At 41.2% G+C, this 22,886-nt stretch overlaps 3 protein-coding genes across 3 annotated transcripts; 1 reads left to right on the top strand and 2 right to left on the bottom strand.

Moving 5' to 3' along the window:
* Nucleotides 1-1,795: 1,795 nt before the first annotated feature.
* snrnp40 (small nuclear ribonucleoprotein 40 (U5)) lies at nt 1,796-8,125 on the bottom strand. Its single transcript, XM_079287670.1, has 11 exons — nt 8,013-8,125; nt 6,907-7,028; nt 5,873-6,002; nt 5,677-5,770; nt 5,199-5,364; nt 4,830-4,952; nt 3,812-3,932; nt 3,623-3,705; nt 3,097-3,158; nt 2,341-2,444; nt 1,796-2,082 (listed from the first exon to the last, which is right to left on the bottom strand). The coding sequence occupies exons 2-11, from the start codon at nt 7,015-7,017 to the stop codon at nt 2,033-2,035; spliced, it is 1,044 nt and encodes a 347-aa protein (XP_079143796.1). The 5' UTR covers nt 7,018-7,028; nt 8,013-8,125; the 3' UTR covers nt 1,796-2,032.
* On the top strand, nt 7,222-13,556 carry zcchc17 (zinc finger, CCHC domain containing 17). The gene is made up of 7 exons (XM_079287671.1): nt 7,222-7,269; nt 7,997-8,175; nt 11,635-11,735; nt 11,824-11,915; nt 11,994-12,094; nt 12,219-12,367; nt 12,690-13,556. Exons 2-7 carry the CDS (start codon nt 8,037-8,039, stop codon nt 12,849-12,851), a joined length of 744 nt encoding a protein of 247 aa, XP_079143797.1. The 5' UTR covers nt 7,222-7,269; nt 7,997-8,036; the 3' UTR covers nt 12,852-13,556.
* Nucleotides 13,557-17,097: 3,541 nt separating this feature from the next.
* On the bottom strand, nt 17,098-19,842 carry fabp3 (fatty acid binding protein 3, muscle and heart). The gene is made up of 4 exons (XM_079287595.1): nt 19,644-19,842; nt 18,116-18,288; nt 17,591-17,692; nt 17,098-17,509 (listed from the first exon to the last, which is right to left on the bottom strand). The coding sequence occupies exons 1-4, from the start codon at nt 19,726-19,728 to the stop codon at nt 17,459-17,461; spliced, it is 411 nt and encodes a 136-aa protein (XP_079143721.1). The 5' UTR covers nt 19,729-19,842; the 3' UTR covers nt 17,098-17,458.
* Between the last annotated feature and the right edge of the window lie 3,044 nt (nt 19,843-22,886).

Below are 22,886 nucleotides of genomic sequence, written 5' to 3'. Positions count from 1 at the left end.
TTTTACGGATTAAATTTTCCTTTTTCGTCTTCCTTCTACGGACTCAATTTTGAAACGAACTGAACAGAAATACTTGAAATGATATCTGTGTGCATGAATTGTTTGCCTCTGTTTAGATAGATAGGAAGCCTCTCCCTGGATTGAGTAGGGGGGAGGTCTCCAGGGACATTTGAAAAACTAACTACATTCGAGTAGCTAACTCACAGTGAACTGTGAGTTAGGGGGGAATTGTAAGAAATTTGAGTAAAAAACTGTAGTTAGTAGATATAATAAAAGTGTTTAATAATTCATAATTAATAATTCATAGTTAGTCATAATCATAAGGGTTTTGAGAATGCATAATTAAGATAAACATAAGCATGAAACTTCTGCCAAGTGCAGAAGTATAACTTTTATTTTGAAGGATTATTATAGAAGGGTTTAAAACGTAACTGACAGTCATTGAATGTGTTAGACTCAGGGGCAGACAGCCGAATACACTCCTGGAAGTTAGCCAATAGGAATCGAGATAAATGGAGAGGAGGTGTTATCGAACAGATGTGGGAGGTTTAATTTAAGCCTTTTTCCTCTCTCGTGTCATGGCTCTCGGAGGACGGATGTGTTTTCACCGGAGGAGCCGAGCGAGGTTTTTTGCAAATGGGGTTTTATTGTTTTAATATGTCATAGGAGTGTACACTCCAATGTATAACTGTAAATGTACTTACATCAGTGGAATTAAATTCCTTATAATTGTAAACCAGTTTGGGTAGCGTTATTATCGCAGCGTGTGTGTCGACGGCACAAAGCCGGCCACATGGCTGGCTCGGCCTCCCCTTTGTTATGAGGTAAAAAATACTATCTTAACATGACCCATAAACATAGCCCTACTTAGCAAAGTAAACTCATGTTCATTGAACAATTAGACTGGAGGGAAAAAAATCATGAATGGCTGCAGTCACATGCATGTAACTCTATAAAGTGCTCATTAAACTGACCTAATTAATGCTAGATAGACTAACAGCTTGACAAAAGCTCAACCCCTGCACCATAAGAGGCAGTAACAAGATGGAGACTATAAACCCTTTTTTTATTTCTTAAAGAAAGAGACTATATTGACAATTATAAAGAGTTGATAGTAAAAACTGCAACAAATAAGAATGATACGATGATGTGCAGAACAGCACAAAGGCCTGTAAACTGAGTTTATGGTACATTTGAATTAAGTGCATTAATTGCACATCGAAAAAACTAAAATGTGAAATTTGTTCATCTAATTTTCCTTCTGAGCCCTGTATCTCCAACCAGAGGATGGTCCACATTGGCAAAGATGAGTGTTGCTCTCCTTGTGATTTGTCGTCTAAAAATGTTAAAAGTTGAGGCTGCTGCTGCTCACCAGCGATTTTACAGCCCACCGAGACTATATTGCTCAACTGATTCCTGTTTGGCACATTTAAACTCTTTTTTGACTCCTGTGTTTCGCTGCTCTCAAGGTAGATAAACAGAAATATACATTTGTCTAAACCAAAGAGACAACCAACCTGAAAAGGGTTAACATAAACATCTGAAACCTACAAATAACTGAGTGTGTCAGGACAGAATAAGTTAGATCTGTACTAAACAGTTTGTTGTTCTTTCTTACACATTGCCTCCATGTTCATATCAAAGCTCCACTTCTTGTCATTAATGTGTTTACCTGTGAGAAGAACATTATTTCACTCACATTTGTTGGATAAAACCAGCAGCAAGTTGCACGTAAAACAACTATGAACACAGGAACCACTCACAATGACAAATTAATCTCACAAACTCATTTTAAAGAATAAATCGAGTTTATTAAAAAGAAACAAATCAAAATTTAAAAAACAAGTCACGGTGGAGCTGGTTGTGACTGATAATAAACTTCAAACACACGTCCTGAGGTTGTGCTGTGATGAGCTGAAGCTCATGAAATTACAGAGACTCCTAACCCACCGACAAACACCACCCATCCACTTCTAAGGCAGGACACACACACACGCACGCACGCACACACACGCTCGCACACACACACACACTACTGAATTTCTCCCATGTAGAGCCTTTTGTCACTGGCAGCAGACAGTACTGTGTAGAGGGACAAAGAGAAAAGGAATATTGTTAGTCATGTTGTGTAACTACTTTAAGCCTCAGGTGAACTAACCAGTGAAGCCAAATGAACACATAGAAAATAAAGAGTGTCGGGTGGCAAAACCACATGATTTATTGTTAAAATTATTTAAATGATCTTCCCTCCAGATACCCAGTCTCCCGACTCAAGATAACGGCATCAAGTCTGCGTGTGTCTCTATTCTAACCGGAGACTAAAGCTGTAGTTTGGCTCACCTATAGGCTCCTCTGGGTGAAAGGCCACTTCATTGACGGAGCCGGCGTGGCCCGGCAGCTTGTAGAGGATTCTACGTGATGTGGTGTCCCAGATGTACACAAATCTATGAACACAGACAAGCAAACAGCTGGAATGACTCCTAATGCGAGACAGCGCAAAGCGGAGACGTACGAGACTAAAGGATTACTGGATGTTTGTGACAAGACATTGGGTGCGGTGTGTGATATGTTATAGTTATGCTGTTGTTGGTGGATTAATATAAACTGAAAGGGGTCAATTTCACAGAGAACATTACTTCTATCTTGCAACTTAAAGATGATACGCATCTAGTAGATGAACCTTTGTAATAATGTACTTATTATATTAACAGGATTACAAGTCTGGACACAGACGAGGTGGGTTTAATGCATGTTTATGTCTTTTTTTAGGTTCAAAAGAAGCACAACCTCTTGAAATGCATATAGAGTCAACTAATTAGGTTATGATGTATATGTACACATGATCTATGCGCGTATACAAATACTTATATTGCAGTTTGTTTATAGTTGTTCATTGTTGGTATGTGTGTATATTTAAGTATGACATTTTTAAGACCAGAAACATTCTATACATTCTTTCTATACACAACTGTGTTTATATTTTATTTTTCATAAAACGAGAAGCCATAAAAGACAATAGAATGTTTAAATTAAATATGTGGGACTTTATCTCTTCTCTCAATAAAAGTATAAAGATGAAACATTTTTGTCTCTCACCTGTCAGCTGAGCCGGCAGCTATCTTACTGCCGTCAGTAGACCAGGAGCACCTCAGCAGATTCTGACAGACAGGAACAGATGTTAGAAACATGACACAACCGTTCCACACGTAAGCTGCTTTCACAGTAATAAGATGCACTTTTCTTTATTCCAATAGACAGCGGAGAGTGATGGGAGAGGCAGGAGAGCATGATGGGAGATGTCAAGAAACAGTGGTCGACAACGTGCGTAAACTTCACCAGCAGGACTGCAGCTGGTAGTCACTTATGCATAGACTGTATCAGTTCACAGGATTACCGTTTATTGCAAGTGAGAAAGTGACCTGTTTGGACGCCCTTTTAGGAAAAGATTTTTTGAAAATGACGGTGGCAAACTCTGCTAGGAGGTGAAAACCATATGCCCCTTTCAGTATTTTCCCAAATATATATAATCCCTCATCCTGGATAGTTTTAACAGTGGAGAGATGTACCAGTGCTGTAAATTCAAGTAGATTACACACTGGCATCAGAGAGTTATTCATATTACCTTCTCAAAGTTGTGAATGTTGCCCTGGAAAATCTTCACGCATCTCTCCTTGGGTGCAAATGGTCGGACATCCCAAATACGCACTACACAGAGACAAAGACAAATAAAGGATTCAGCCAGGGAAGCGTCAGTGTTGTGAGCTGAGAGACGGAATTTCTTAGACTGTACATATACACACAAACATCCTACCTGTGTTGTCCATGGAGTTTGAGAGAAGGTATGATCCCTCAGAGCTCAGGCTGAGTCCAGTTACTGAGTCACCATGGCCGTGCATATTGTAGATCAGCTTGTTCTGCCTCAGGTCCCACACCTGCACAACGCAAAAACAAAAAGCAGCTGTTGACAGGGTTTATACAACAGGACATACAGTATGTATGCTTATATGTAGAGAACAAAGTGTAGAAACCAGTTGTCATGATTGAGGTCTATTCGCAACCGGTTGAGGAACAAAAAAGAAAAAAAAAAAGAAAAAAGGTTCTTACAGCACATGAACACACACAACACAATAACTATAAAATCACACCGGAGCCTGCTGCAGGATTTTGAGGTAACGGATTGAGTAATTAAACACAAAAGTAAATCTCGCCTTCAATAGAAGTGTGAGCATTGAGCAATCCTTGGTTCCTGCTGTTATCACAGTGGTTTATATCCACAGCCACTCTTGTAACAAAAGCTGCCGGCACAGTTGAACCATTTGTAATGATCTCATTTTTAATCTTCTGTGAAATAGCCTCCATGGTTATAACTGTGGTACTTTGTGTACGCGTGTCAGCTATACCCAGAAATAGCTCCTGATACATCCCCATCTGAGCCACAGATATTTAAGTCTGCCCATGGATGAAGAGGAAAAGCTTTGTAAATTCTTGCACCATGCAGAAATCACTGAACAACCCAATTTTGCCATTCTGAGACGTTCTGTAAAAGCTTTCACTCGACCCTTTCAAAAAATGTTGCAAATAAATGACTCCGGTATTGTCAATGTTTTCTTAGAGATAAGCGTATGAGATTAGAGTGATGTTGATTTTGGGTTATCCTGCTTTTCCTAATTTTGCCTACATCCATATGCATTGATGTCTTAACAGCTAATTTGAATCTCTCAAATCTGATCAGGATATATTTTTAATCATTCTGAGTGAAAGCTATCTTCCAGGACGTTATCATTTTCAGTGTAATTCCCGGGTTTTCTGTGTATGATGGAGCCCAGTACCTTGATGTCGTTGTCGATGCCTCCTGACAGGATCTGGTCACTGGTGTCATTGAATGTGGCGGCGAGCACCTGGTAGGTGTTCTGGAAGGTGTGGATCGCCCCTTTCTTACGAATGTCCCACAGCTACAACAGTGACAAACGCATGTAGAAAGATGAACAGGAGCGAGATCAGACCAACAACTCAGCAGTATTTGAGAAATATTATATGTATATAACGACAATAATCATTTTCTAGAGTAGTCTATTATTCAGACAATTTAGTGAGTTAAATCTCAAAAATATTTTAAGTCAATTAACTAGGACCAAAATTCTGATTAAACATCTACACGGGCCAGTTTATTTACACTTATTTGCAGCTGGAAATCTCACCTTGACCGTTCCGTCATCGCTGCCGGTGCAGACGAGCTGGGGCCCTCGGCGAGCCGGGTAGCAGGTGTTAACGAAGGAGGTGTGGCCCTTCAGACGCTTGATCCTCTCTCCTGTCTCACTGTCCCACACACCTACAGTCTTGTCTGTGCTCGCCGAAAACAGCATGCTGAAATACACAGCAGAAAAACACAGTTGGTTGATCCTTTATACACACATTCATCAACCTGCACGATTAACACGTGAATTAAGAAGCAAAGAAGAAAACGACATCACATTATAGGTGTTCAAGACAGTATGAACTAAACAACGTCAAATTGACATCCAAAAAATGTAACCACACCTCCTCAAACTAAATTTTTCCTGTTACTTATTCACCAACAATGTCTCAAGTTTATGCAATAAATGTTGTTAACAATGCTTATTATTTTTGCGTAAAGTTTTGTGTATCAGGGTAACCGTATGACATGTTTCTTCATACCTTCCATCTGTGTTGTAGTGGAGCTCCATCACTGCTCCACTGTGGCCCTTCAGAGTGGCATAGTTGTCACAATCCCCATATACATTCCACATCACTGCAGCAAAGAGACAGTGCACAGGTTATCCACAGTAAGTATGAATACATTTTACAAAGTTTGTGTAAACAGCGTGATTGGCTTTCATTTATATTCTCTTACATATGAGCCTGTCAAATCCTGAGGAGGCCAGCGTGGCTCCGTTGGGGTGAAACTTGCAGCAGTAGACCTCGCCCTCGTGGCCCGACATCAGCATGATGGGAGCCTGCAGGCTGGAGCTCCGTGGGGGACCCTGTGGGAGACGCATTGAGGGTCAAATACAGTGGCTGCCTGACTCTGAGGTTACGGCTGGATGAATTGATATAGTCAGCTATGGAAGCATAACAAGAAGTACTTCTTACAGCATAAGAGCCTAATGGTATATGGGTATCAGCATGTGTGAATCAATAAGTTACAATACAGAAATACCAGCTATAGCTGAGATTATTCAGAAACAGTATCATCTTTTTATTTAGCTCTTACATATAAATAACAGCCACAAATATAGTTATTCATAATATCTAATCAGGTAACTTGTCCAGTTGATGTTTATCTTAGTGGACTGCACGATAATAAGAGGGTAAACAAGGGAAACTGGCATTTTAAAGAATTGCAGACGTCTGACATGGAGCTTAGTGTGAATGTGTCACGTAAAAGCTGAAGCCACAGCCTCCAAATAACCAAAACATCTCATCAAAACCTCTCCATAGTAAAGTAAGTTTAACAAAAATGAACCCCATAACCTTTAAAAAAGTAGGATTTATTGCAAGAGTATTATATTAGTCTGAATTAGTTTTAGCTAGGTGTAACGCTAGCTAATAAAGTGAAGTTTACATTTTGTGTCACAAAATCTATTTCTATTTTATGATATGCATTGATATCTAAATACTTAAGACCTCCCTAGTCCTAGCTAAACATGGTTGAATGTTAAAAAGACAGTATTTCCTGCGTTTTAAGTTAAATATAACGTTAAGCTAGCAACACAGTCCCGTATGTGCACCTTAAAACAATGTCCGACAGTTAATTAGTGCACTGAAGAACGTGTTGGGTAAATGTGTGGTAATGAATGGTGGTCTATGTGTTTTAACAGCATCCAACAAGTTGCTACTCTACGTATCTAGTCTCCAGGTTATAGTAACTATAGCTACTCTACGTACCATGGCCACGAGTTGTTGAGACTGAGCCGCCGCCACCAGCTCCGTACGGGGCCGCTTCACGGCTGTAGCAACCACCGCCGTGTCCGCCACTCTCTTCTTAGGTTCAATCATTCTGATTTACTCTACAAGAGTCAGAAAAAAATGACTTTAATTGTAGAATTTAATTTAAAAAATGAAGATAGACGTCTTTCATGGACGGAAGTCGAGCAATGGCGTACGTACGAAGAGCATAAAACTACTTCCGGTGGCTACGAGGCGTGTGATTGGTCGAGGCCTGCACCAGCTGCTCTGATTGGTCTACATGACTTGTTGTTGAACTAACTGCACCGGATGTAAAAGTAACCAGCGCTGCTAATACGAAAGGTGACACACTATTTTATTTTGTATATTAATATTTGATCGCGCTACATTTATACTTAACGTACGGATCAGTCATCCTGTTGGTGTGTGTGTTTGTTCGGTTAACCAGATTAGCGAGCTCAAGACGATGCTTAAATCTAACGTTAGCTAATTTAGCTTAGCCGGCTAACGTTAGCCCAAAATGCTACTATTCAAACTAACGCTGCTCTGTTGCAGCAGATGTAAAGTGAAGTTAGCCGACAAAAGTTTTTACCTAAGGTTCCGTTGTACACATTTGAACTCTCTGAATCTTATACTACTCAACTATATTGTATCCCTGAGATAACTGAATAGCGACTAGGCGATGAAAATAGCGTTTCTCTGGAAGAGAGGGGACGTTTAAAGTCTCTAATGCAGCATTGCACATTTCAAAGAGGGATTTCATTGTGTTAAGTACTGAAAAAGTTTCACTATTCTTTGTGTTGTTGAGACTACTCTGAAATATCTATCCAGTTATCTTCATTTAAACAAATGCATTTACTTACACAACAAAAACAAACTACTCAAAAGGCAATTAATAGACAAAATGCAACAAAAATGTAGCTTTGAGAAATTGTTATGTTTCTTTTCTTTTTTAGCATTTGGGTTCTGGTAACTATCAATAAGAGTAAATCATAATGATTAAAAAAACAAAAAGAAGGTTCTCTTCTATTTTTATGCTACTACAAATGATAAAATGTCAATCTTCTAGGTCCACTCATTGATACCTGTGGTGCACTTCCGCTGAGACTATGTCGGACAGTGATGGCCATGCTCAAGAGCCGTCCGGACTGGATGGTCTACCACCAATGCACAGCATTGCCAAGGGCGAGGTGGTCTCTGTTCAGACCTACGGAGCCTTCGTCAGACTGCCGGGCTACAAGAAAGAAGGTCAGAAAAAAGTGAATCTATTTCTATCGAACATTTACAAAGATCACAGGGAAAGTCAAACGAATCACAATAATATGAATAAATAGTGCTGTCAAAGAAGGAAACACCACAGAATACAGAAAAGTAAGTAGCAGAGAGACTACACGATAAGAACTAGAAAATCACAATCTACAGTTACTCACACAATTATAATAAAACATAAAACGGGAACATGCAGTGGCAGAAAGATGCTAAGTCAACACCTGCACCCACTGCCAGTTGAAACCACTGCGTCAGAGATGGGACTTTGGCCAGAGCCAAACGCAAATTGACTTCGTGCAAATAATGCAGGAACCGTAATGCGTAGTGTCAGTGTATGAATGTGCTATCTCAGCGAGGTTTAGGAGAAGAGACCACCAGGCATCTCCTCTACATCATGCAACTAGTGCAGGATTTCAACATTACAGAATTTCTTCTCTGTTTGCAAGATGAGGTTTGGGTGATTATCAGTTATGTAAAGTATCCAGCATCCTGCAATCTGTGAGCATGACACAGCACATACCAAATATACAGTGCAAGTCCATATTTTTGATATGTTGACTTATTTTTTATACGTCAGCACAGTCACCCAGTTTGAGTTTTGTGACTTCCTAATACAAGTTGTGCAGGACTGGTTTGTGGTAGAATAAGTGGAACAGATTGATGACGTGGGATGTCATCTGTATGATCTATATTTACACCTGGGTTACTTTTTGGATAATGATTTTTCGTGGCACAATTGTCCTTGACCTGCATGTCAACCTGAAGAACAGCTGCTCATTTTCACCACTGGAGGGCAAACTGAGCAAAGTCTACCGGGTTTGAAATCAGCATCTGAGCCATGGTGTTCATAATCAGAGAGAATTATCTCTTCTTTTGTTGTTTAATGTTACAAAGACAGATTTTTAGATGAAAATGATTTATTTAATATAAGTTCCCGTGATAGGAGTTCAGAATGCATGTTTGTTTGTCTTACCCACAACAGGGGGCACACTCTGGACCTAATCATCACCAAAGGTGTAAACATTTCCAAGGTTGCTGTGACTGATGTTGCACTCTCTGATCATTTCTGTGTTTTCTTTGAGAGTGCAATCTTCTTGCACACAAATGTCCAAACCAAGGTTGTGACAAAGCGTTACATCTCTGAAAACACCAGTGAACTATTTATTCAGAAGTTCTCCTCCACACCAGCCCTCTCTTGCCTCTCAGTCAATGAGCTTGTAGATGGCTTCAATTTTAAAGTTAAAAATATTATTGATGCTATTGCACCCACTAAAGTGAAGGTTGTCTCGGGTAAGCAAAGATCTCCTTGGAGAAATGCTATGCTGGTCAAAATAGAGAAACGAGAGTTTCGGAAAGCTGAGCGCAGGTGGCGAAAAACTAATCTCCAGGTTCACTGTGACATCTATAAAGAGAGACTTCGCAATTATAATTTGGAACTTAGAAATGCAAGGCAGTCATTCTTCTCTGACATCATAACCAAAAACAAGAACAATACACGCGCCTTTTTTGCTACCGTCGCTAGGCTAACCATCCCGACCCCTCAGGTCGTCTGGGACCGGTCTACTTTCTGTTCCCAGAGTCAGAACTAAACATGGAGAAGCAGTGTTCAGTTTTTCTGCTCCACATATCTGGAACAAAGTCCCAGAAAGCTGCAGGTCTGCTGAGACCCTCAGCTCATTTAAATCAAGATTGAAGACTTTTCTGTTTGCTGCTGCCTTTAATTGAACCACATTCAATTAATACATTAATCAATTTCCTGCATTTCTGCATTTTACTACTGTATTTTATTTCTTACACTGTTCTTAATTGCTGTTAAATCTCCTTTTCTTTTGCCTTATGTTTTGATGCTTTTAATGCTTTTAAAAGGACTGCACAATATATCGCCATTTCCTCCGGGACCGAGTTCGTGCAAGGCGTACACTATAAAACGCAGATCGGCAGAGATATTTTCCAGACGTGGTTTGTGTGCGAGTAATTGCAGAATTGCGCAGTGTATGGTTGATTGCGTGCAGCGTAATGTCTCAGGGAGACATCGATTATTGTTTCAATGTATGTTTTAAATCTCCTTTACTTTTGCCTTTATGCTTTTAATGGTTTCATGTGAAGCACTTTGAATTACCTTGTTGTTGAAATGTGCTATACAAATAAACTTGCCTTGCCTTAAAGATTGCTGATGGTCCAAAAACAAAATGTTTGAGTCTTGATGGCATTAAGGCAGGCATGTCCAATGTCCGGCCCGCGGGCCAATCACGGCCCGAGGTCAGATTTTATACGGCCCGCGCCTTCTGTCTTAAAATGCATTATTTATGGCCCGCCAGCACAGTCAAAACGGAATGAATAAATCATACAAATTCAACATGCAATTCCTATTTTTACCTCATGGTGGCAGCACCACTCTGTAACTGTCTGGCTGTTTGAAATTGGCTCTGACCCTTGAACTGTCATGGCTACGGCAAGTAAAAAAAGGAAAGTCGATAATGTGGGCCGCCACTTCCAGGAGAGGTGGAGATCGCAATATTTTTTTCACCGAAAACCGAAACAACTGTGTCTCCCTAATTTGTCATGAGACTGTTGCCTTGTTTAAGGACTATAATGTAAAGAGACACTACGAGACCAAACGTGCTAATGCTACAACAAGCTATCAGAGAGCGTCCGTGCTAGAAAAGTGAAGCAACTCCAAGATAACTTGGCCACACAGCAGCGGTCCCTTTCACATGAAAACATCATCAAAGTAAGCTGCGGAGTGGCCGTGGTAATTGCTAAACATGACAAACCTTTTACGGAATGTGAGTTTATCAAAGACTGTGTTATGAAAATAGCAGAAAACATTTGCCCCGAGAAGAAGACAGAGTTTGCTAATGTTTGCCTGGCTCGTAACACTGAAGAGCTATCATCAGATACGAAGAGACAACTTGATTTTTTTCGTGAGCCTGTTTCATGTGTGTTGAATTTAAATGTTAGACAACTTTTCATCACCCTCACTAAGTCATATTTAAGATTGTCTTTAGGTGAGAATATTGATCGGTTCCTATGTAATTAGCTTTTAGATGGCTTGTTCTTTGTTATCTGACTTTCAAGATGTGAAAGAAAGGCAGAATAGTTGTTGAGATGTGTTCACACATGAATGCTTACATTTGGTTACATTGCTATTTGCTGTCATTGAAAATAAAATGATAAAATAACAATGTATGTATAGGCTACTTGTATTGTTTAAAATAATGTCAGCAGGGACTGTTGGCCCTTGGGCATTTTCACATTATCAAATTTGGCCCTCTTTGAAAAAAGTTTGGACACCCCTGCATTAAGGCATACAGTATATTTCATCATGAGAAAAATAAATACTTATTTGCATGTCTTAATCCTTTGAAAGCAATTTCTGTTGAGCATTTTATGTGTTTTTTTAGAGTGATATTTACATTTTTTCCCTTGCACATACAGGCCTGGTGCACGTGAGTGAGATGTCATCCTCACGCATTGAGAGTGCCTCAGAAGTTGTCGATATGGGGGAACAGGTGTGGATTAAAGTCATTGGGAGAGAGGTAACAACACACACACACACACACACACACACCAAGCTGTGTCAGTGAAGTGAGCAGGATGACTGCAGCTCTGTTTCCTGTCTCTCAGATGCGAGATGACAAGGTCAAGCTGTCCTTCTCAATGAAAGCTGTCAATCAGGGAACTGGGCAGGACTTGGACCCAAACAATGTCATGGGAGAGTAAGTGCTTATGGATTTATTTTCTTATATATACTCTGTGTGTGTGTGTGTGTGATTATTTTCTGTGTGTGATTGCAGGCAGGATGCGAGGCGACGCAGGCAATTTAGAGATCACACAGGCAACAGGATCACACTGGAGGCCGTCCTCAACACAACATGCTCAAAGTGCGGCTGCAAGGGTACGACAACACCACGAACGAAACAAAAGTCATATCTCAAAACAACAAAATACACAGAGACTGCATTTGTTTCCTACACATTTCTACTGGGAAATTAGCTTGAAATCCCTTTCACTCTTTTCAGGTCACTTTACAAAGGACTGTTTCTCTGCTCCGGGCTTGCAGTACGCTCTGTTACCTGATGAGGGCGCTGAAGAGCCACGGCAGCAACAGCAGCAGACAACTTCAGTTGCACCACAGCAAGAGTCAGCTAAAAAGAAGAAGAAAAAGAAGGTCAATATGCGTCAGTTGATGTCTCGCATGGCTATCACTTCCCTTTTTTTCTCCAGTCTCTTCTTGTGTCGCTCGGCTGAGTCATCTGATGTAAAAGCCAGGTCTCTTCATGGTAATACGTGTCTGTGGTTGCTTACACCGTGAGATACAAGGCGGCTTCATGAGAACTGTCGAAAAAATCCAGTATGATTTGTGCTGATATGAAAAATAATTGTTTAGTGAGGTATAAAAACTCGACTCTGCTTCCTACACATTTCTGCATTGTCATGTTCCTTTTTACTGCCGAACAAACACAAATGTTCATCTCGTGTGTTTCCTGCAGGAGAAGAAAATGAAGAAGAGGGAGAGGAAGGAGTCGGAGAGCGGCAGCAGCAGCAGCGGCGAATGCAAAACCAAGAAGAGGCGCCACGAGCACACTCACGACAAAGAGGACAAAAAGAAGAAGAAACATAAGAAACACAGATCACACAAACACAGCAGCTGAGCCACACAACTCAAACACACAAACTGCAGCTATCAGACAGACGCACGGGGGGGGAAGTGAGTAACAACAGACGGAGTGACAGACTTCCAGCTGTGAATCCTTTAATAATCTCTCCCAACGACGGCTCATTATAGAAACCTTCATTCGTTTCAGTGACAGAAGGTTTTCCCTCACTGTCTCGTCATGTTATTGGAAGCACATTCAGACTTCCTGTCAAGTTTAAAGAATTAAAATATGTCACAATGGAAAGTGCTGCCAACACAAAAATCAGGTGACAAGCCCCACTTGTCCTAAAGTAACCTCCGACTCCCCCTCAGATGTAACCGTTAGGGCAACATGTGGATACCCCTCCTGTAATCTAGATATTGTTTACAGCTATCAGGTTTCATCAAGCATTCATTAAGAAGACAATGAAGCTGAATCTTGGGGGGGGGTGTTTAACATGAAAATCCTTCCAATAAGCCACAGAGAGAAAGCTAAGCACACACACACAGGAAGTAGTACAGACAAACAGGCCGTGTAATGCAGCACAAGTGAGCATGACGGGAAGCTCATGCTGTGATGATATCCTGAGGTTGTCTGCCGCTTATTGTCAGTTTGTGTGCACATCAACATGTGTTTGTGTATCTTTGCCTCCAGGACATTACACACAACCCTCCTTCCTGCATGTCAACTCCATTAAAGGTGTTTTTTATTTGTGAACATAACAAAAAGTCTCTTGATGTCTTTGTGTTCTTGGACCTTGAACTCGTAATGTTGCAGGGGAACAAAACACAGTCACACACAAACATCAGACAGTCTCATGTTGGGTCTGGTCCACCCTGGGGTCAAACCACGGTAACGTGTGCCAGAATAGCACTGAGCTGAGGTATTTATACAACAGGTCATGTCCCATAAGGTCAAAGTAGCAAAAATAAGCTTTTATTCCTTTCAAAAGGATTATCCCACGTCAAGTAAGACAAGATAAAGTGAAGCTGATGAGCAGCATCTTGTTTCTTTTGTGCTGTTTTGACCTCGGAGCTCCCACTTGTAGGATTGTGGTGAGATTGTTTCCAGCTGCAGTGACGTGTGACATGTTGCTAGTGCTGACTCCTGGCAGGCTTTATTAAGGCCAGTTACACATTTAATATGATACAGAGCTCGCACAAAAAGAATTGCGAGCTTGTGTTACGTTGAACATAATTTGGATGCAACTGCAACAATCAGTCAACACGTAAAGTTAAAAAGTCTACTGAACATATTTGTTCAACTTGTGTTACAATCTTTGATGTGGAGGGGTCCTTTCACCATCCTTGAATTATGACTCATATCTGCTTCTATAAGGGAATAACTTGTTTATCTTGTTCATCTTTGTACATTATGTCGGACGTATTTGGAAATGAAAACATAGACGAGAGAATTGTCAACCTGGTTTATAAAATCACGACTTTTTTAATTGATTAAACTATGTAGTGTATGGTTGGTGATTTGAATGTTTTACTTCCTCAGCGAATTATACCTTCAATTCATTGCCATCTAAATTTATTCATTTGTTAAATGTATAACACATAACGGGAAGAAGCTCGGCTAAAAGCTCAGGACAACCATTTTTTTGAAGTTTTAAGTCACTCTACTCGCTGAACCAGCAGCCGGAGAAGCAATAACCATAACTTGTGTGTTACCTTTGTTGTTTTGTGATCAGAAGTTGTGCTCCAGGTCATATCGATGCTGCTAATTCCTAAGCTTTGCGTGCAAAAACCCTGTCTATGTCTCCATTTAGTGGATGCAACGCGTTACAACATCAATTATACCTGCATTGAGCTGGAACACACTCCAAAGTAGTCCATAGACCAGGCATAGAGATGCGTAGAGGTCTGATTTTTTTTAAATGAAGCTGAAAAAATACATTTAGATGGAAATGATATTTATAGTGACATTAAAATGATATTAAATATATTTTACAGTTACCTGGCAACATTTCAAATGGCACAGACTGTAACCAAACGTACCCAAATGGCCAATTTGAAGATTCTGCCTTAAAATGCCTCTACTAAAACCTGTCCAACTTTGCTCTGGTTCACTTCAGTAGCATCAGTCCGTGCAGAGGTTATGTGCAGATGTTGTGATATGGTTTGCCAGAGGTTTTGGGCTGCAACTGCCTCATTAAAAACGGATATTCACTCTAAAGGTGTGCTGTTTTAAATTAAATATTTAATTTATTCTGTGTTTCATCTTCATTTAACATATATATATATATTACACAGCTGCAGACATCTCACAAATGTTACCTTTCTTATGAGACCAGGATTATTCAAATAGACCTTGTAGTTGCAGAGGCCTCAGGTTCTCAGGGGTTGGGAGGTTAATGGAGTTTGACAAAAAACAAAACATTCTTCAGTCCCTCTACAGCAGCTCTGTGAGGCTGTGCTAAATGCTAATAGTAGCATATGCCAACATGCTAAAGTTTACCCTGTCCACCATGTAAACATGCTAACATTTTCTAATTTCCCAACATCGTGGTTTATATGTAAAATGGAATTGTTTGAATATTTATTTTTGATTTTCTTTACCCATAAGAAACCAAACCCACAATCTTTTTCAGATTCAGATAAAAACGTCTTCTCCTGAGATGATCTTTGGTGCATCCTGAACACTGTATCGTTCATTCTCGACAACACTGCAAAGTAATAATGGAATTACTTTGAAATAGTTAAATCGTGTTTGTTTGTGTGTTTTATCTGCTGATATGTACATTTTTATTTTAGAATTAATTTGACTAATAATTGAATTTGTTTAAATGTCTTTTGAATTCAACAGCAGAACATATTTTAATTAAAAACAATTGAATCTGCTAAATCAATTGAGCAGCTCATTACTATTTTTCTTATTGTGACAAATACGTCACATTGGTTTTTCTGAGACAATTTTAAGTTTAAAAGCCAATATTTTCATAACTTTTTAGACATAAATTAGTTTGATAAACATGGTCAGAACAGTTTAGATGTGATGTAGGACATGTTATCAAAGCATTAGAATTGTTAAATGTGTGACTTAAACTTACCTTTAGCAACAAAAACAAGCTTTTTGAAATGAGCTAGTTCAGTCAAATGTGCCGACCAGCCAGGCAGCCATGTTGGAAGTGATGCCATTGGTACACAAATGAACTCACTGTCACATGACCTCACCAGGATGTTCAGTATGTGTCACTTCAAGATCAAGGATACAACTGTAGACGGAACTTTCCTGGATATTTAAACGGTGTCACGTGGGTCCTTATGGGGTAAATATCAACAGTTCTCAACCCATCAAAGTATTTCAGTTCATGGAAATGTTTGACAGTATTTCTAAGCAGAGGAAATAGTGTCTGTGCTGGATCTGTGAATCCAATCAATACATCGTAATACGAGCATTTTCAATGTTACCGTTTGGTCTTTTAACCCTTTACCCCATTACTTTTAGCTATGTACATGCAACCTTTCTGCTCTCTTGCTTTTTTGTGTGTTTACTTTCTTCCCAAACACAAATCTGTGGATATAGTTGAAGTATATTTTGTATATGATTACAAGAAGGCTGTACTCAGATGTCTATCTTTGCATTGTGCATGGACCATCCTTTCTTTTCGTCCACTTCGGGGTAACGAACGGAGTTGGAGACAGAATGAGACGTGGACTATCCGGGGCCCTTGCACCCTGCCTCTAGTTGGCAGTCAGTCACTAACACATGACATCAATCTACTGTGGAAGAGAACGATCTGAATTTAGAAAGCACACCTACATGCTTTGACTAATCTTTCCCCTCACAGGCAAGATACACACTGATGTACACACACAGGAGCTGTTGAAGAGCTATACTTAACTGAGTCCCTGTAAAACTAGTTGGGATGGAAACTCTGGACACATACTTGTACTTGTACTGAACACTGAACTCTTGAGCCCTGTTGTTGTCTTTGAGACAGATGGCTCGGACTGGAGTACGTTCAGGCCCTCCACACTCAGAAGCTCAGTTCAGCTCTGAATGCCCGTCTCTTAGCGTCAGCATGCAGCCTTGGGCTGAAGCTCCCTGACTGGAACTTTACATTATCATCTACCGATCTCTAATATATTACACTTTATTAATACAAATTATAGAATAAATGAGTATCATGTAAAATGTTCTAGGATATGTGCTACTTTCGATCCCAGTTGAGCAAACCTCCTGCACCTGGACCTACCGACTGCTCGGTAGTAACACTCAATACCACAAGAAAAAAATCATTTTACACAGCTGGTTCAACAGTGTCGACACTTTTATTTTTTTCAGGCCTCAGTAGGCAAGCTTTCAAATTCAAACACTTTTCCAGGTTTATCAACACCACCGTGGATAACACATTTAAAAAACAACAACTGCTGGACTGGATTTTTAGAGAAAAACAACAAGAAATCGTTGGAATTTATTCAGTGTCTCTTACAGAAGGAGGACCAACAGCAGAAAGAAAAGGGAGGTCACAGTCAGCAGTAAAGTTAATACTGAGCGTACAGTATGAAACAACATTGAGGGGACTCTGCAGTAGCCATTCAAAGGGTTTGCTTGGCCGGGTGGTGTTAAGGGGTTTGGGGGTGCAGGGCTTCAGCTGATGCTGGACGGAGGGTTCACTCTTTCACGTAGTGACGTGTGGAAACGACATCGTCCATCGTAAGTGTCTGTGATGGAGAGAAAGACAGTTCATATACAAGTAAAAACACACATACAGTACAATGTATCCATCGTGTGAGAGCACTGACCAGCGTGAGGGCGTTTCCGTCGACGCTCCTGACCAGACTGGTCTCTTTGCCGTCCCACTTCTGTACGTGCACCAACTTCCCACCGTCTACTTTTACAAGCGACTGCAGACACACAGAGGGAGCTTATTAGTCATTTGCATGACACCATGATTTCATCACCATGATTTGCACGCTGCCTCCACCAGACTCCGCGAATCTCGTCTGATCTCACGACCCCAGCGAGAATTCAGCTGTCGTAACCGCTAGTAACAGCCGATCATAAACAGCTGGTGGATAAATCATTGTATTGCACTTATCTTTAAAGCAGGCCAGCCCAGAGCTGGTCAACGATACCAATGGGTTTTTCTTTAACGGGAACATGCATAGAAATCAGATTTTAAGGTTGTAAGTTAAGACCAGTACATGTTCTCTTCACCTCTCACCTCTCTGACCCATATATCCTGCTGTTCACATTCAAAGCCATCAATCATACCCATGACTGTAATAATCACTTAAATATTCTTCATCAAAGATCACACCTCTCACCTTAACTTTCCTGTCGTCGGCGGTGGTCTCGTCGAACTCCTCATCCAGCTTGAAGGAGACCTCTGTGTTCTTGAGGGCGCTTTGGGTCTTCACCGTCACCGTGTCACCGTCCACTGAGATGATGGTGGTGGGCTTGGTCACGTTTCCCACCTGACGTGTAGCGAAGCCCACACCTGGAGAAAACACACGGGTAATATCATGTTTCAGGGACAAGATAGTGTTGCCTTGATGCATACAAAAAAAAAAGAAAAGTAAACCAATCAACAGATCAAACAAACAAATGCAAATATTATTGCAATCCATCCAATCATTTTAAAGAAAGTCACTCTTGGTCAAAGTCTTGCACAAACCAATCATACGTCAATTTATATTTCCTAAAATGAATACTTTCTATTAATATATAAAGTCTCCATACTTATTACTAACAGAGTTAGATTATTAAGGACCAGATTATATATATTTTTAAAGGAGCCATGCACATGTCCTCAGGGTCTCCTTCAGCCCGACACACTCTCTAATCTCTATTTGTCTGCTGTCAAAATTTGCAGCATGTTCTTCAAACACTGCATGGTCCCGCTGACCTGACTGCCTGTCTGGACATGTGTGTGTGTGTGTGAGAGAGTTCATTGCATTGAGTAATAGTGACACACCCATGTCTACTAAAGGAGAAAAGCTGTTATTTTTTAGGCTGACGATGCGGTTCATATGCAAGAGCTAAAGCAGCTACTTTCACACAATCAATACGACAAATGTGTGTGTGTGTGTGTGTGTGTGTGTGTGCGTGTAGCCGCTTCATTGATCACGAGGATTGGGGTGAGAGGTTGAAGGGGCTCTATGGTGACCGGAGCAGACAGGTCAGTCTGCTCTCACACACAACCTCACAAAGTCAAACAGTTTAGGGTCATTCTTCAGGGTTGTAAAAGTCCATGCACCTGCCCCCATCACACGCACACACACACCGCGTGAGATATTTGAAGCCCAGCTACGTTCTCGTCCTATTAGCTCCTCTGCATCGGGACCCTCTTAATATTCAACTCCTCCCATGGCCTCAAACAATGAACAGCCTGCAGCGAAGGTCACCCACATTGTGCTCAAGTGTGTGAATGTCAGCTTGTTGCCATTCAGAGTTTCTCACAGTGGAGTGTTTTCTCCACTGTAAAAAAAAAGAGCCCCTCCTCATTTCCAGCACTACCATGCGGTCAACCACACTCTTTTTTCCTCCCCCTCTGGTTCCCATCCTCTCCCGTTTTCTCTCTCTCTCTTTCCACTCGTGCTCCTCTTCTATTCTCTTTTTTTAATTCTCCATCTTGGTTCCTCCCGTATTAACCCCTCCAGTGTCTCCCTTCATCTTCTTTGCTTTTCCCGCGGCAATCTGCTTCAACAGGTTAAACACAGACACACCCTTAACGCATCAATCTTTCCTCAGCCCACATTTACACATGTGCGTACATGCAGCACCACATCCTCTCCTGCTTCTCACACATGCGCACACGCTCGCATGCACACACATGTACACACAAAAACCTACCCAGCTTCTTCATGTACTCATCGAATTTCACGCTCTCCTTGAGGTTCCATGTGCCAATGAAAGCTTTGGCCTGTTCTGCAGCCATGTCGAGGAATGAGGGTGGGTGAGTGCGCGCGAGAGGGTGCGTGAGGCGGCGAAGTGAGGGAGACAGAGAATGAGAGGAGAGGTGGAGAGCGCAGTCAACGCCACAAGCTGTGCTGCAATCCTACTGGCTGGATTTATACCGGCTGTTCATGATGTCACCACCCTGTGCAGAGAACGCGGGGGGGGGGGGGGGGGAGGGAGGGATGGAGACAAAGAGAACGAGTGTGTGATATACTTGTTTTTGCAAAAAATGGCTACCTTGCAAATAATGTACACTTGAATGTGAATTATGTAACTGACTATGTACAGCAATGCAGTTTTATAGCAGAGTGTGGTGTCCAGGAGTGGAGTATTCTCTTATATTCTCAATGATCTGCATTGTAAATGGTGTACAACATGCCTGTGGCAACACTGTACCTATTTATGGCCGAGCAAACGAATACAATTGACATTTTTTAACATCTGAGGAAGTGTAAGAGAGGGAGGTTCAGTGAGAGCAACAGGGCCACCATAAAGACACCAAAGCTTAAGAGAATAAAAGGCAGTGTCAATAGAGGGGGAGGAGGAGGAGGAGGGGGGGGTTGTTGAACAAACCCGAAAAACAGATTGAGCCTGAGGGGAGGAAGGGAGGAGGGGTGGTGGTGATTGATTTTTTTTGGAGGGGGGTTTAAGGTTGAAAAGAATCATGACAGTCCTCACTGCCCCCTCTTCATGCTTCACTACTTTTCTCCTCTGTGGCTCCTCTTCCTCTGGGTTACCACCTGCTTCTGTTCTTGTTTGACTTTTACTGACCTCCGTCTTGCCCGCCAGAGCACAGAGGGCGACAAGCACTGTGTGTGTGTGTGTGTGTGTGTGTAAACACAAACTCCCACGTGATGGCAGAGTCAGCTATAGTCATGTGTCAAGATAAGTGTGTTGGAAGGTTGGTTCATTTATACAGTGCCTATTTTAACAAACGCACACACATGCGCACACACACACACACACACACACACACGGCAGCATTGATTGAAGTACAAATGTTAACTTATCGTCCATGTCTCTGATGAAATCTCCCCATCTGCAAATGGTCAGATGATCTGGAAATTGTGTAATAACAAACACACATGAAAAACTAACACCCTGTCCCACCACACACACACACACACACACACACACTCTGAAAAAGCAGGGATCGAGGGAAAAATAAGTCAATGGGGAATACTGTTACTACATCCCATGGTTTCACACACCCTGTCCCACTGCTCTTTCCCTCCAGTTGCCTCCCTTCTTGTCTATTGGCATATCTAAACTGACACGTGTGTGTGTGTGACGAATCTGTGGCGTGCATATGTCTGACATTTGACATAAACAGGTGTGAGAGAGAGGGGGGGAGAGAGAGAGGGGGAGAGAGGAGGTGAAAGGTCTAAATCTTTTAGCTCGGGCCTAAAATATGTTCACATGGCTGTCTGTGGCTGTGCCAGCGAGTTTATAAATGTGTTTTATCTTATGCAATATGATTAAAGTGTTCTGGGAGGCCTCTGTGGACGTGGATTTTTAGTCCCTGCAGTTTCAGTCAGGAGATTACCAAAGACTTCTAACACATACACGGTGAAAGCTGGGCTGGATATAACCATGCACTCCAATGCTAAATAAGCACGATCCAGCTTGTCTAAAAATGATCAATCAATCAGGCTAGACTGCGATACTGTCCAACCCGCTTGTGTTTGCCCTTAACACACACTGCTTTCTCCAAGCAGGCATCTGTGAGAGTATCTCTCAGCGTGTGTGACTAAACTATACATTGAGCTGACGTCAGCAGAAAGCTGTTCTAGGCCTGGAACAGGGTTAAATCCTCCACCAGCTGAAGGAAGAGCTGGAGCGCCATAAACCGAGGAATGTTGATGCTTCTTCCAGCTTTCTCGCAGCTTTCCCGTGCATCTGTGTGTGACTGTTACAATAATATAACTACCGGTAAAATAACGTCACTCCCTTCTCTAACACACACTTATTTGTGCAATTAGTCGTGCCAGCCACTCCCTGAACTTCTCTGGCTGCACTCATTTTCACTCCCTTGTCCAACAGAGCGTGAGTGACAAGAAAAGAAAAAAGGTAATTACATGAATGTAGCAGCAAAAGTCTGAATTACAATTTTAAAATGATGGATGTTGGGCCATTTTGCAAATATAATACTTTTACTTTTGGTGATGTGATGCTGGTACCTACCAACGAGGAGGATTTATTTTACGACCTGTTAAGCCTTGTGCCTCATAATACATGCTATAGCGTTTATTGTGGTAGCAGTTGTATGTTGGCACGCATGCACCGAACAACTGCAGTGTGGTGTTTTGTGTTACCTCCACAGATGGGCCTGAAATTGCATTCCTTGACTCTGTAAATCCTGTTCTGTAAATCCTCTGGTGAGCCAGCAGCAAGTAAAAAAAAAAAGAAGTAAAAAACAGACGCCACATTTACTCAGCCTGTCAGATTCCCTTCCCTCTTTTTTGGAATTTCTATGGTGTACATAAAGTTGTGAGCATCAAACCTTTATCATACCACTGCATGCCACTCAGGACTTTTACAACATAATCTCTAAATATAAACCGACTGTAATGAAAAGATGAATTGACTCATGTTCATAGGTGGGTAGTTCTTCCAGTGAATCCCTTTTCCCCGGCCTTGAAGCGACTGCTCTCCGGCTGCTGGGACGCACAGGAGGAACATTTGCCTCCCCTGCTGGTCAGACACTAGTAGTGCATTATTAGCATATTGCCTCCAGTAGCACAGGGCCCTTACTGGGCAAGATATTGCAAATTTGAAATTACCCCCACTCATAAAATTTGAACTAAAATATTATTTAGACAGAGAAACACCAGTGCCTTAGAAATACAAAATGACGCCGTCGTAGATCAGTCGGTAGACCTTAGCTGCATGTCATCATCCTTCTCTCCCCTCTGTTTGCTGCTGCCTTTAATTGAACCACATTCAATTAATATATGAATCAATTTCCTGCATTTCTGCATTTTACTACTGTATTTTATTTCTTACACTGTTTTTTAAAAATGTTTTACTGTTTTTATTGTTTCAATGAATGTTCTTAATTGTTTTTAAATCTCCTTTTATTTTGCCTTATGTTTTGATGCTTTTACTGGTTTTATGTGAAGCCCTTTGAATTACCTT

This window comes from Melanostigma gelatinosum (genome assembly GCF_949748355.1).
Source record: "Melanostigma gelatinosum genome assembly, chromosome: 17".
NCBI classification, from domain to species: Eukaryota; Metazoa; Chordata; class Actinopteri; order Perciformes; family Zoarcidae; genus Melanostigma; species Melanostigma gelatinosum.
This window is presented reverse-complemented; position numbering and strand designations above follow the sequence as displayed.

Excerpts from the sequence above, each read along its gene's own strand:
- zcchc17 (XM_079287671.1), top strand. The coding sequence starts at position 8,037 with ATGTCGGACAGTGATGGCCATGCTCAAGAGCCGTCCGGACTGGATGGT. Across the intron at positions 8,176-11,634 it reads GCCGGGCTACAAGAAAGAAG|GCCTGGTGCACGTGAGTGAG; the intron begins GTCAGAAAAAAG and ends TTGCACATACAG. Across the intron at positions 12,368-12,689 it reads AAAAGAAGAAGAAAAAGAAG|GAGAAGAAAATGAAGAAGAG; the intron begins GTCAATATGCGT and ends TGTTTCCTGCAG.
- fabp3 (XM_079287595.1), bottom strand. The coding sequence starts at position 19,728 with ATGGCTGCAGAACAGGCCAAAGCTTTCATTGGCACATGGAACCTCAAG. Across the intron at positions 18,289-19,643 it reads TGAGTACATGAAGAAGCTGG|GTGTGGGCTTCGCTACACGT; the intron begins GTAGGTTTTTGT and ends TGTTTTCTCCAG. Across the intron at positions 17,693-18,115 it reads CCGACGACAGGAAAGTTAAG|TCGCTTGTAAAAGTAGACGG; the intron begins GTGAGAGGTGTG and ends GTGTGTCTGCAG.
- snrnp40 (XM_079287670.1), bottom strand. The coding sequence starts at position 7,017 with ATGATTGAACCTAAGAAGAGAGTGGCGGACACGGCGGTGGTTGCTACA. Across the intron at positions 6,003-6,906 it reads CTCAACAACTCGTGGCCATG|GGTCCCCCACGGAGCTCCAG; the intron begins GTACGTAGAGTA and ends CGTCTCCCACAG. Across the intron at positions 2,445-3,096 it reads GCTGCCGGCTCAGCTGACAG|ATTTGTGTACATCTGGGACA; the intron begins GTGAGAGACAAA and ends CTGTGTTCATAG.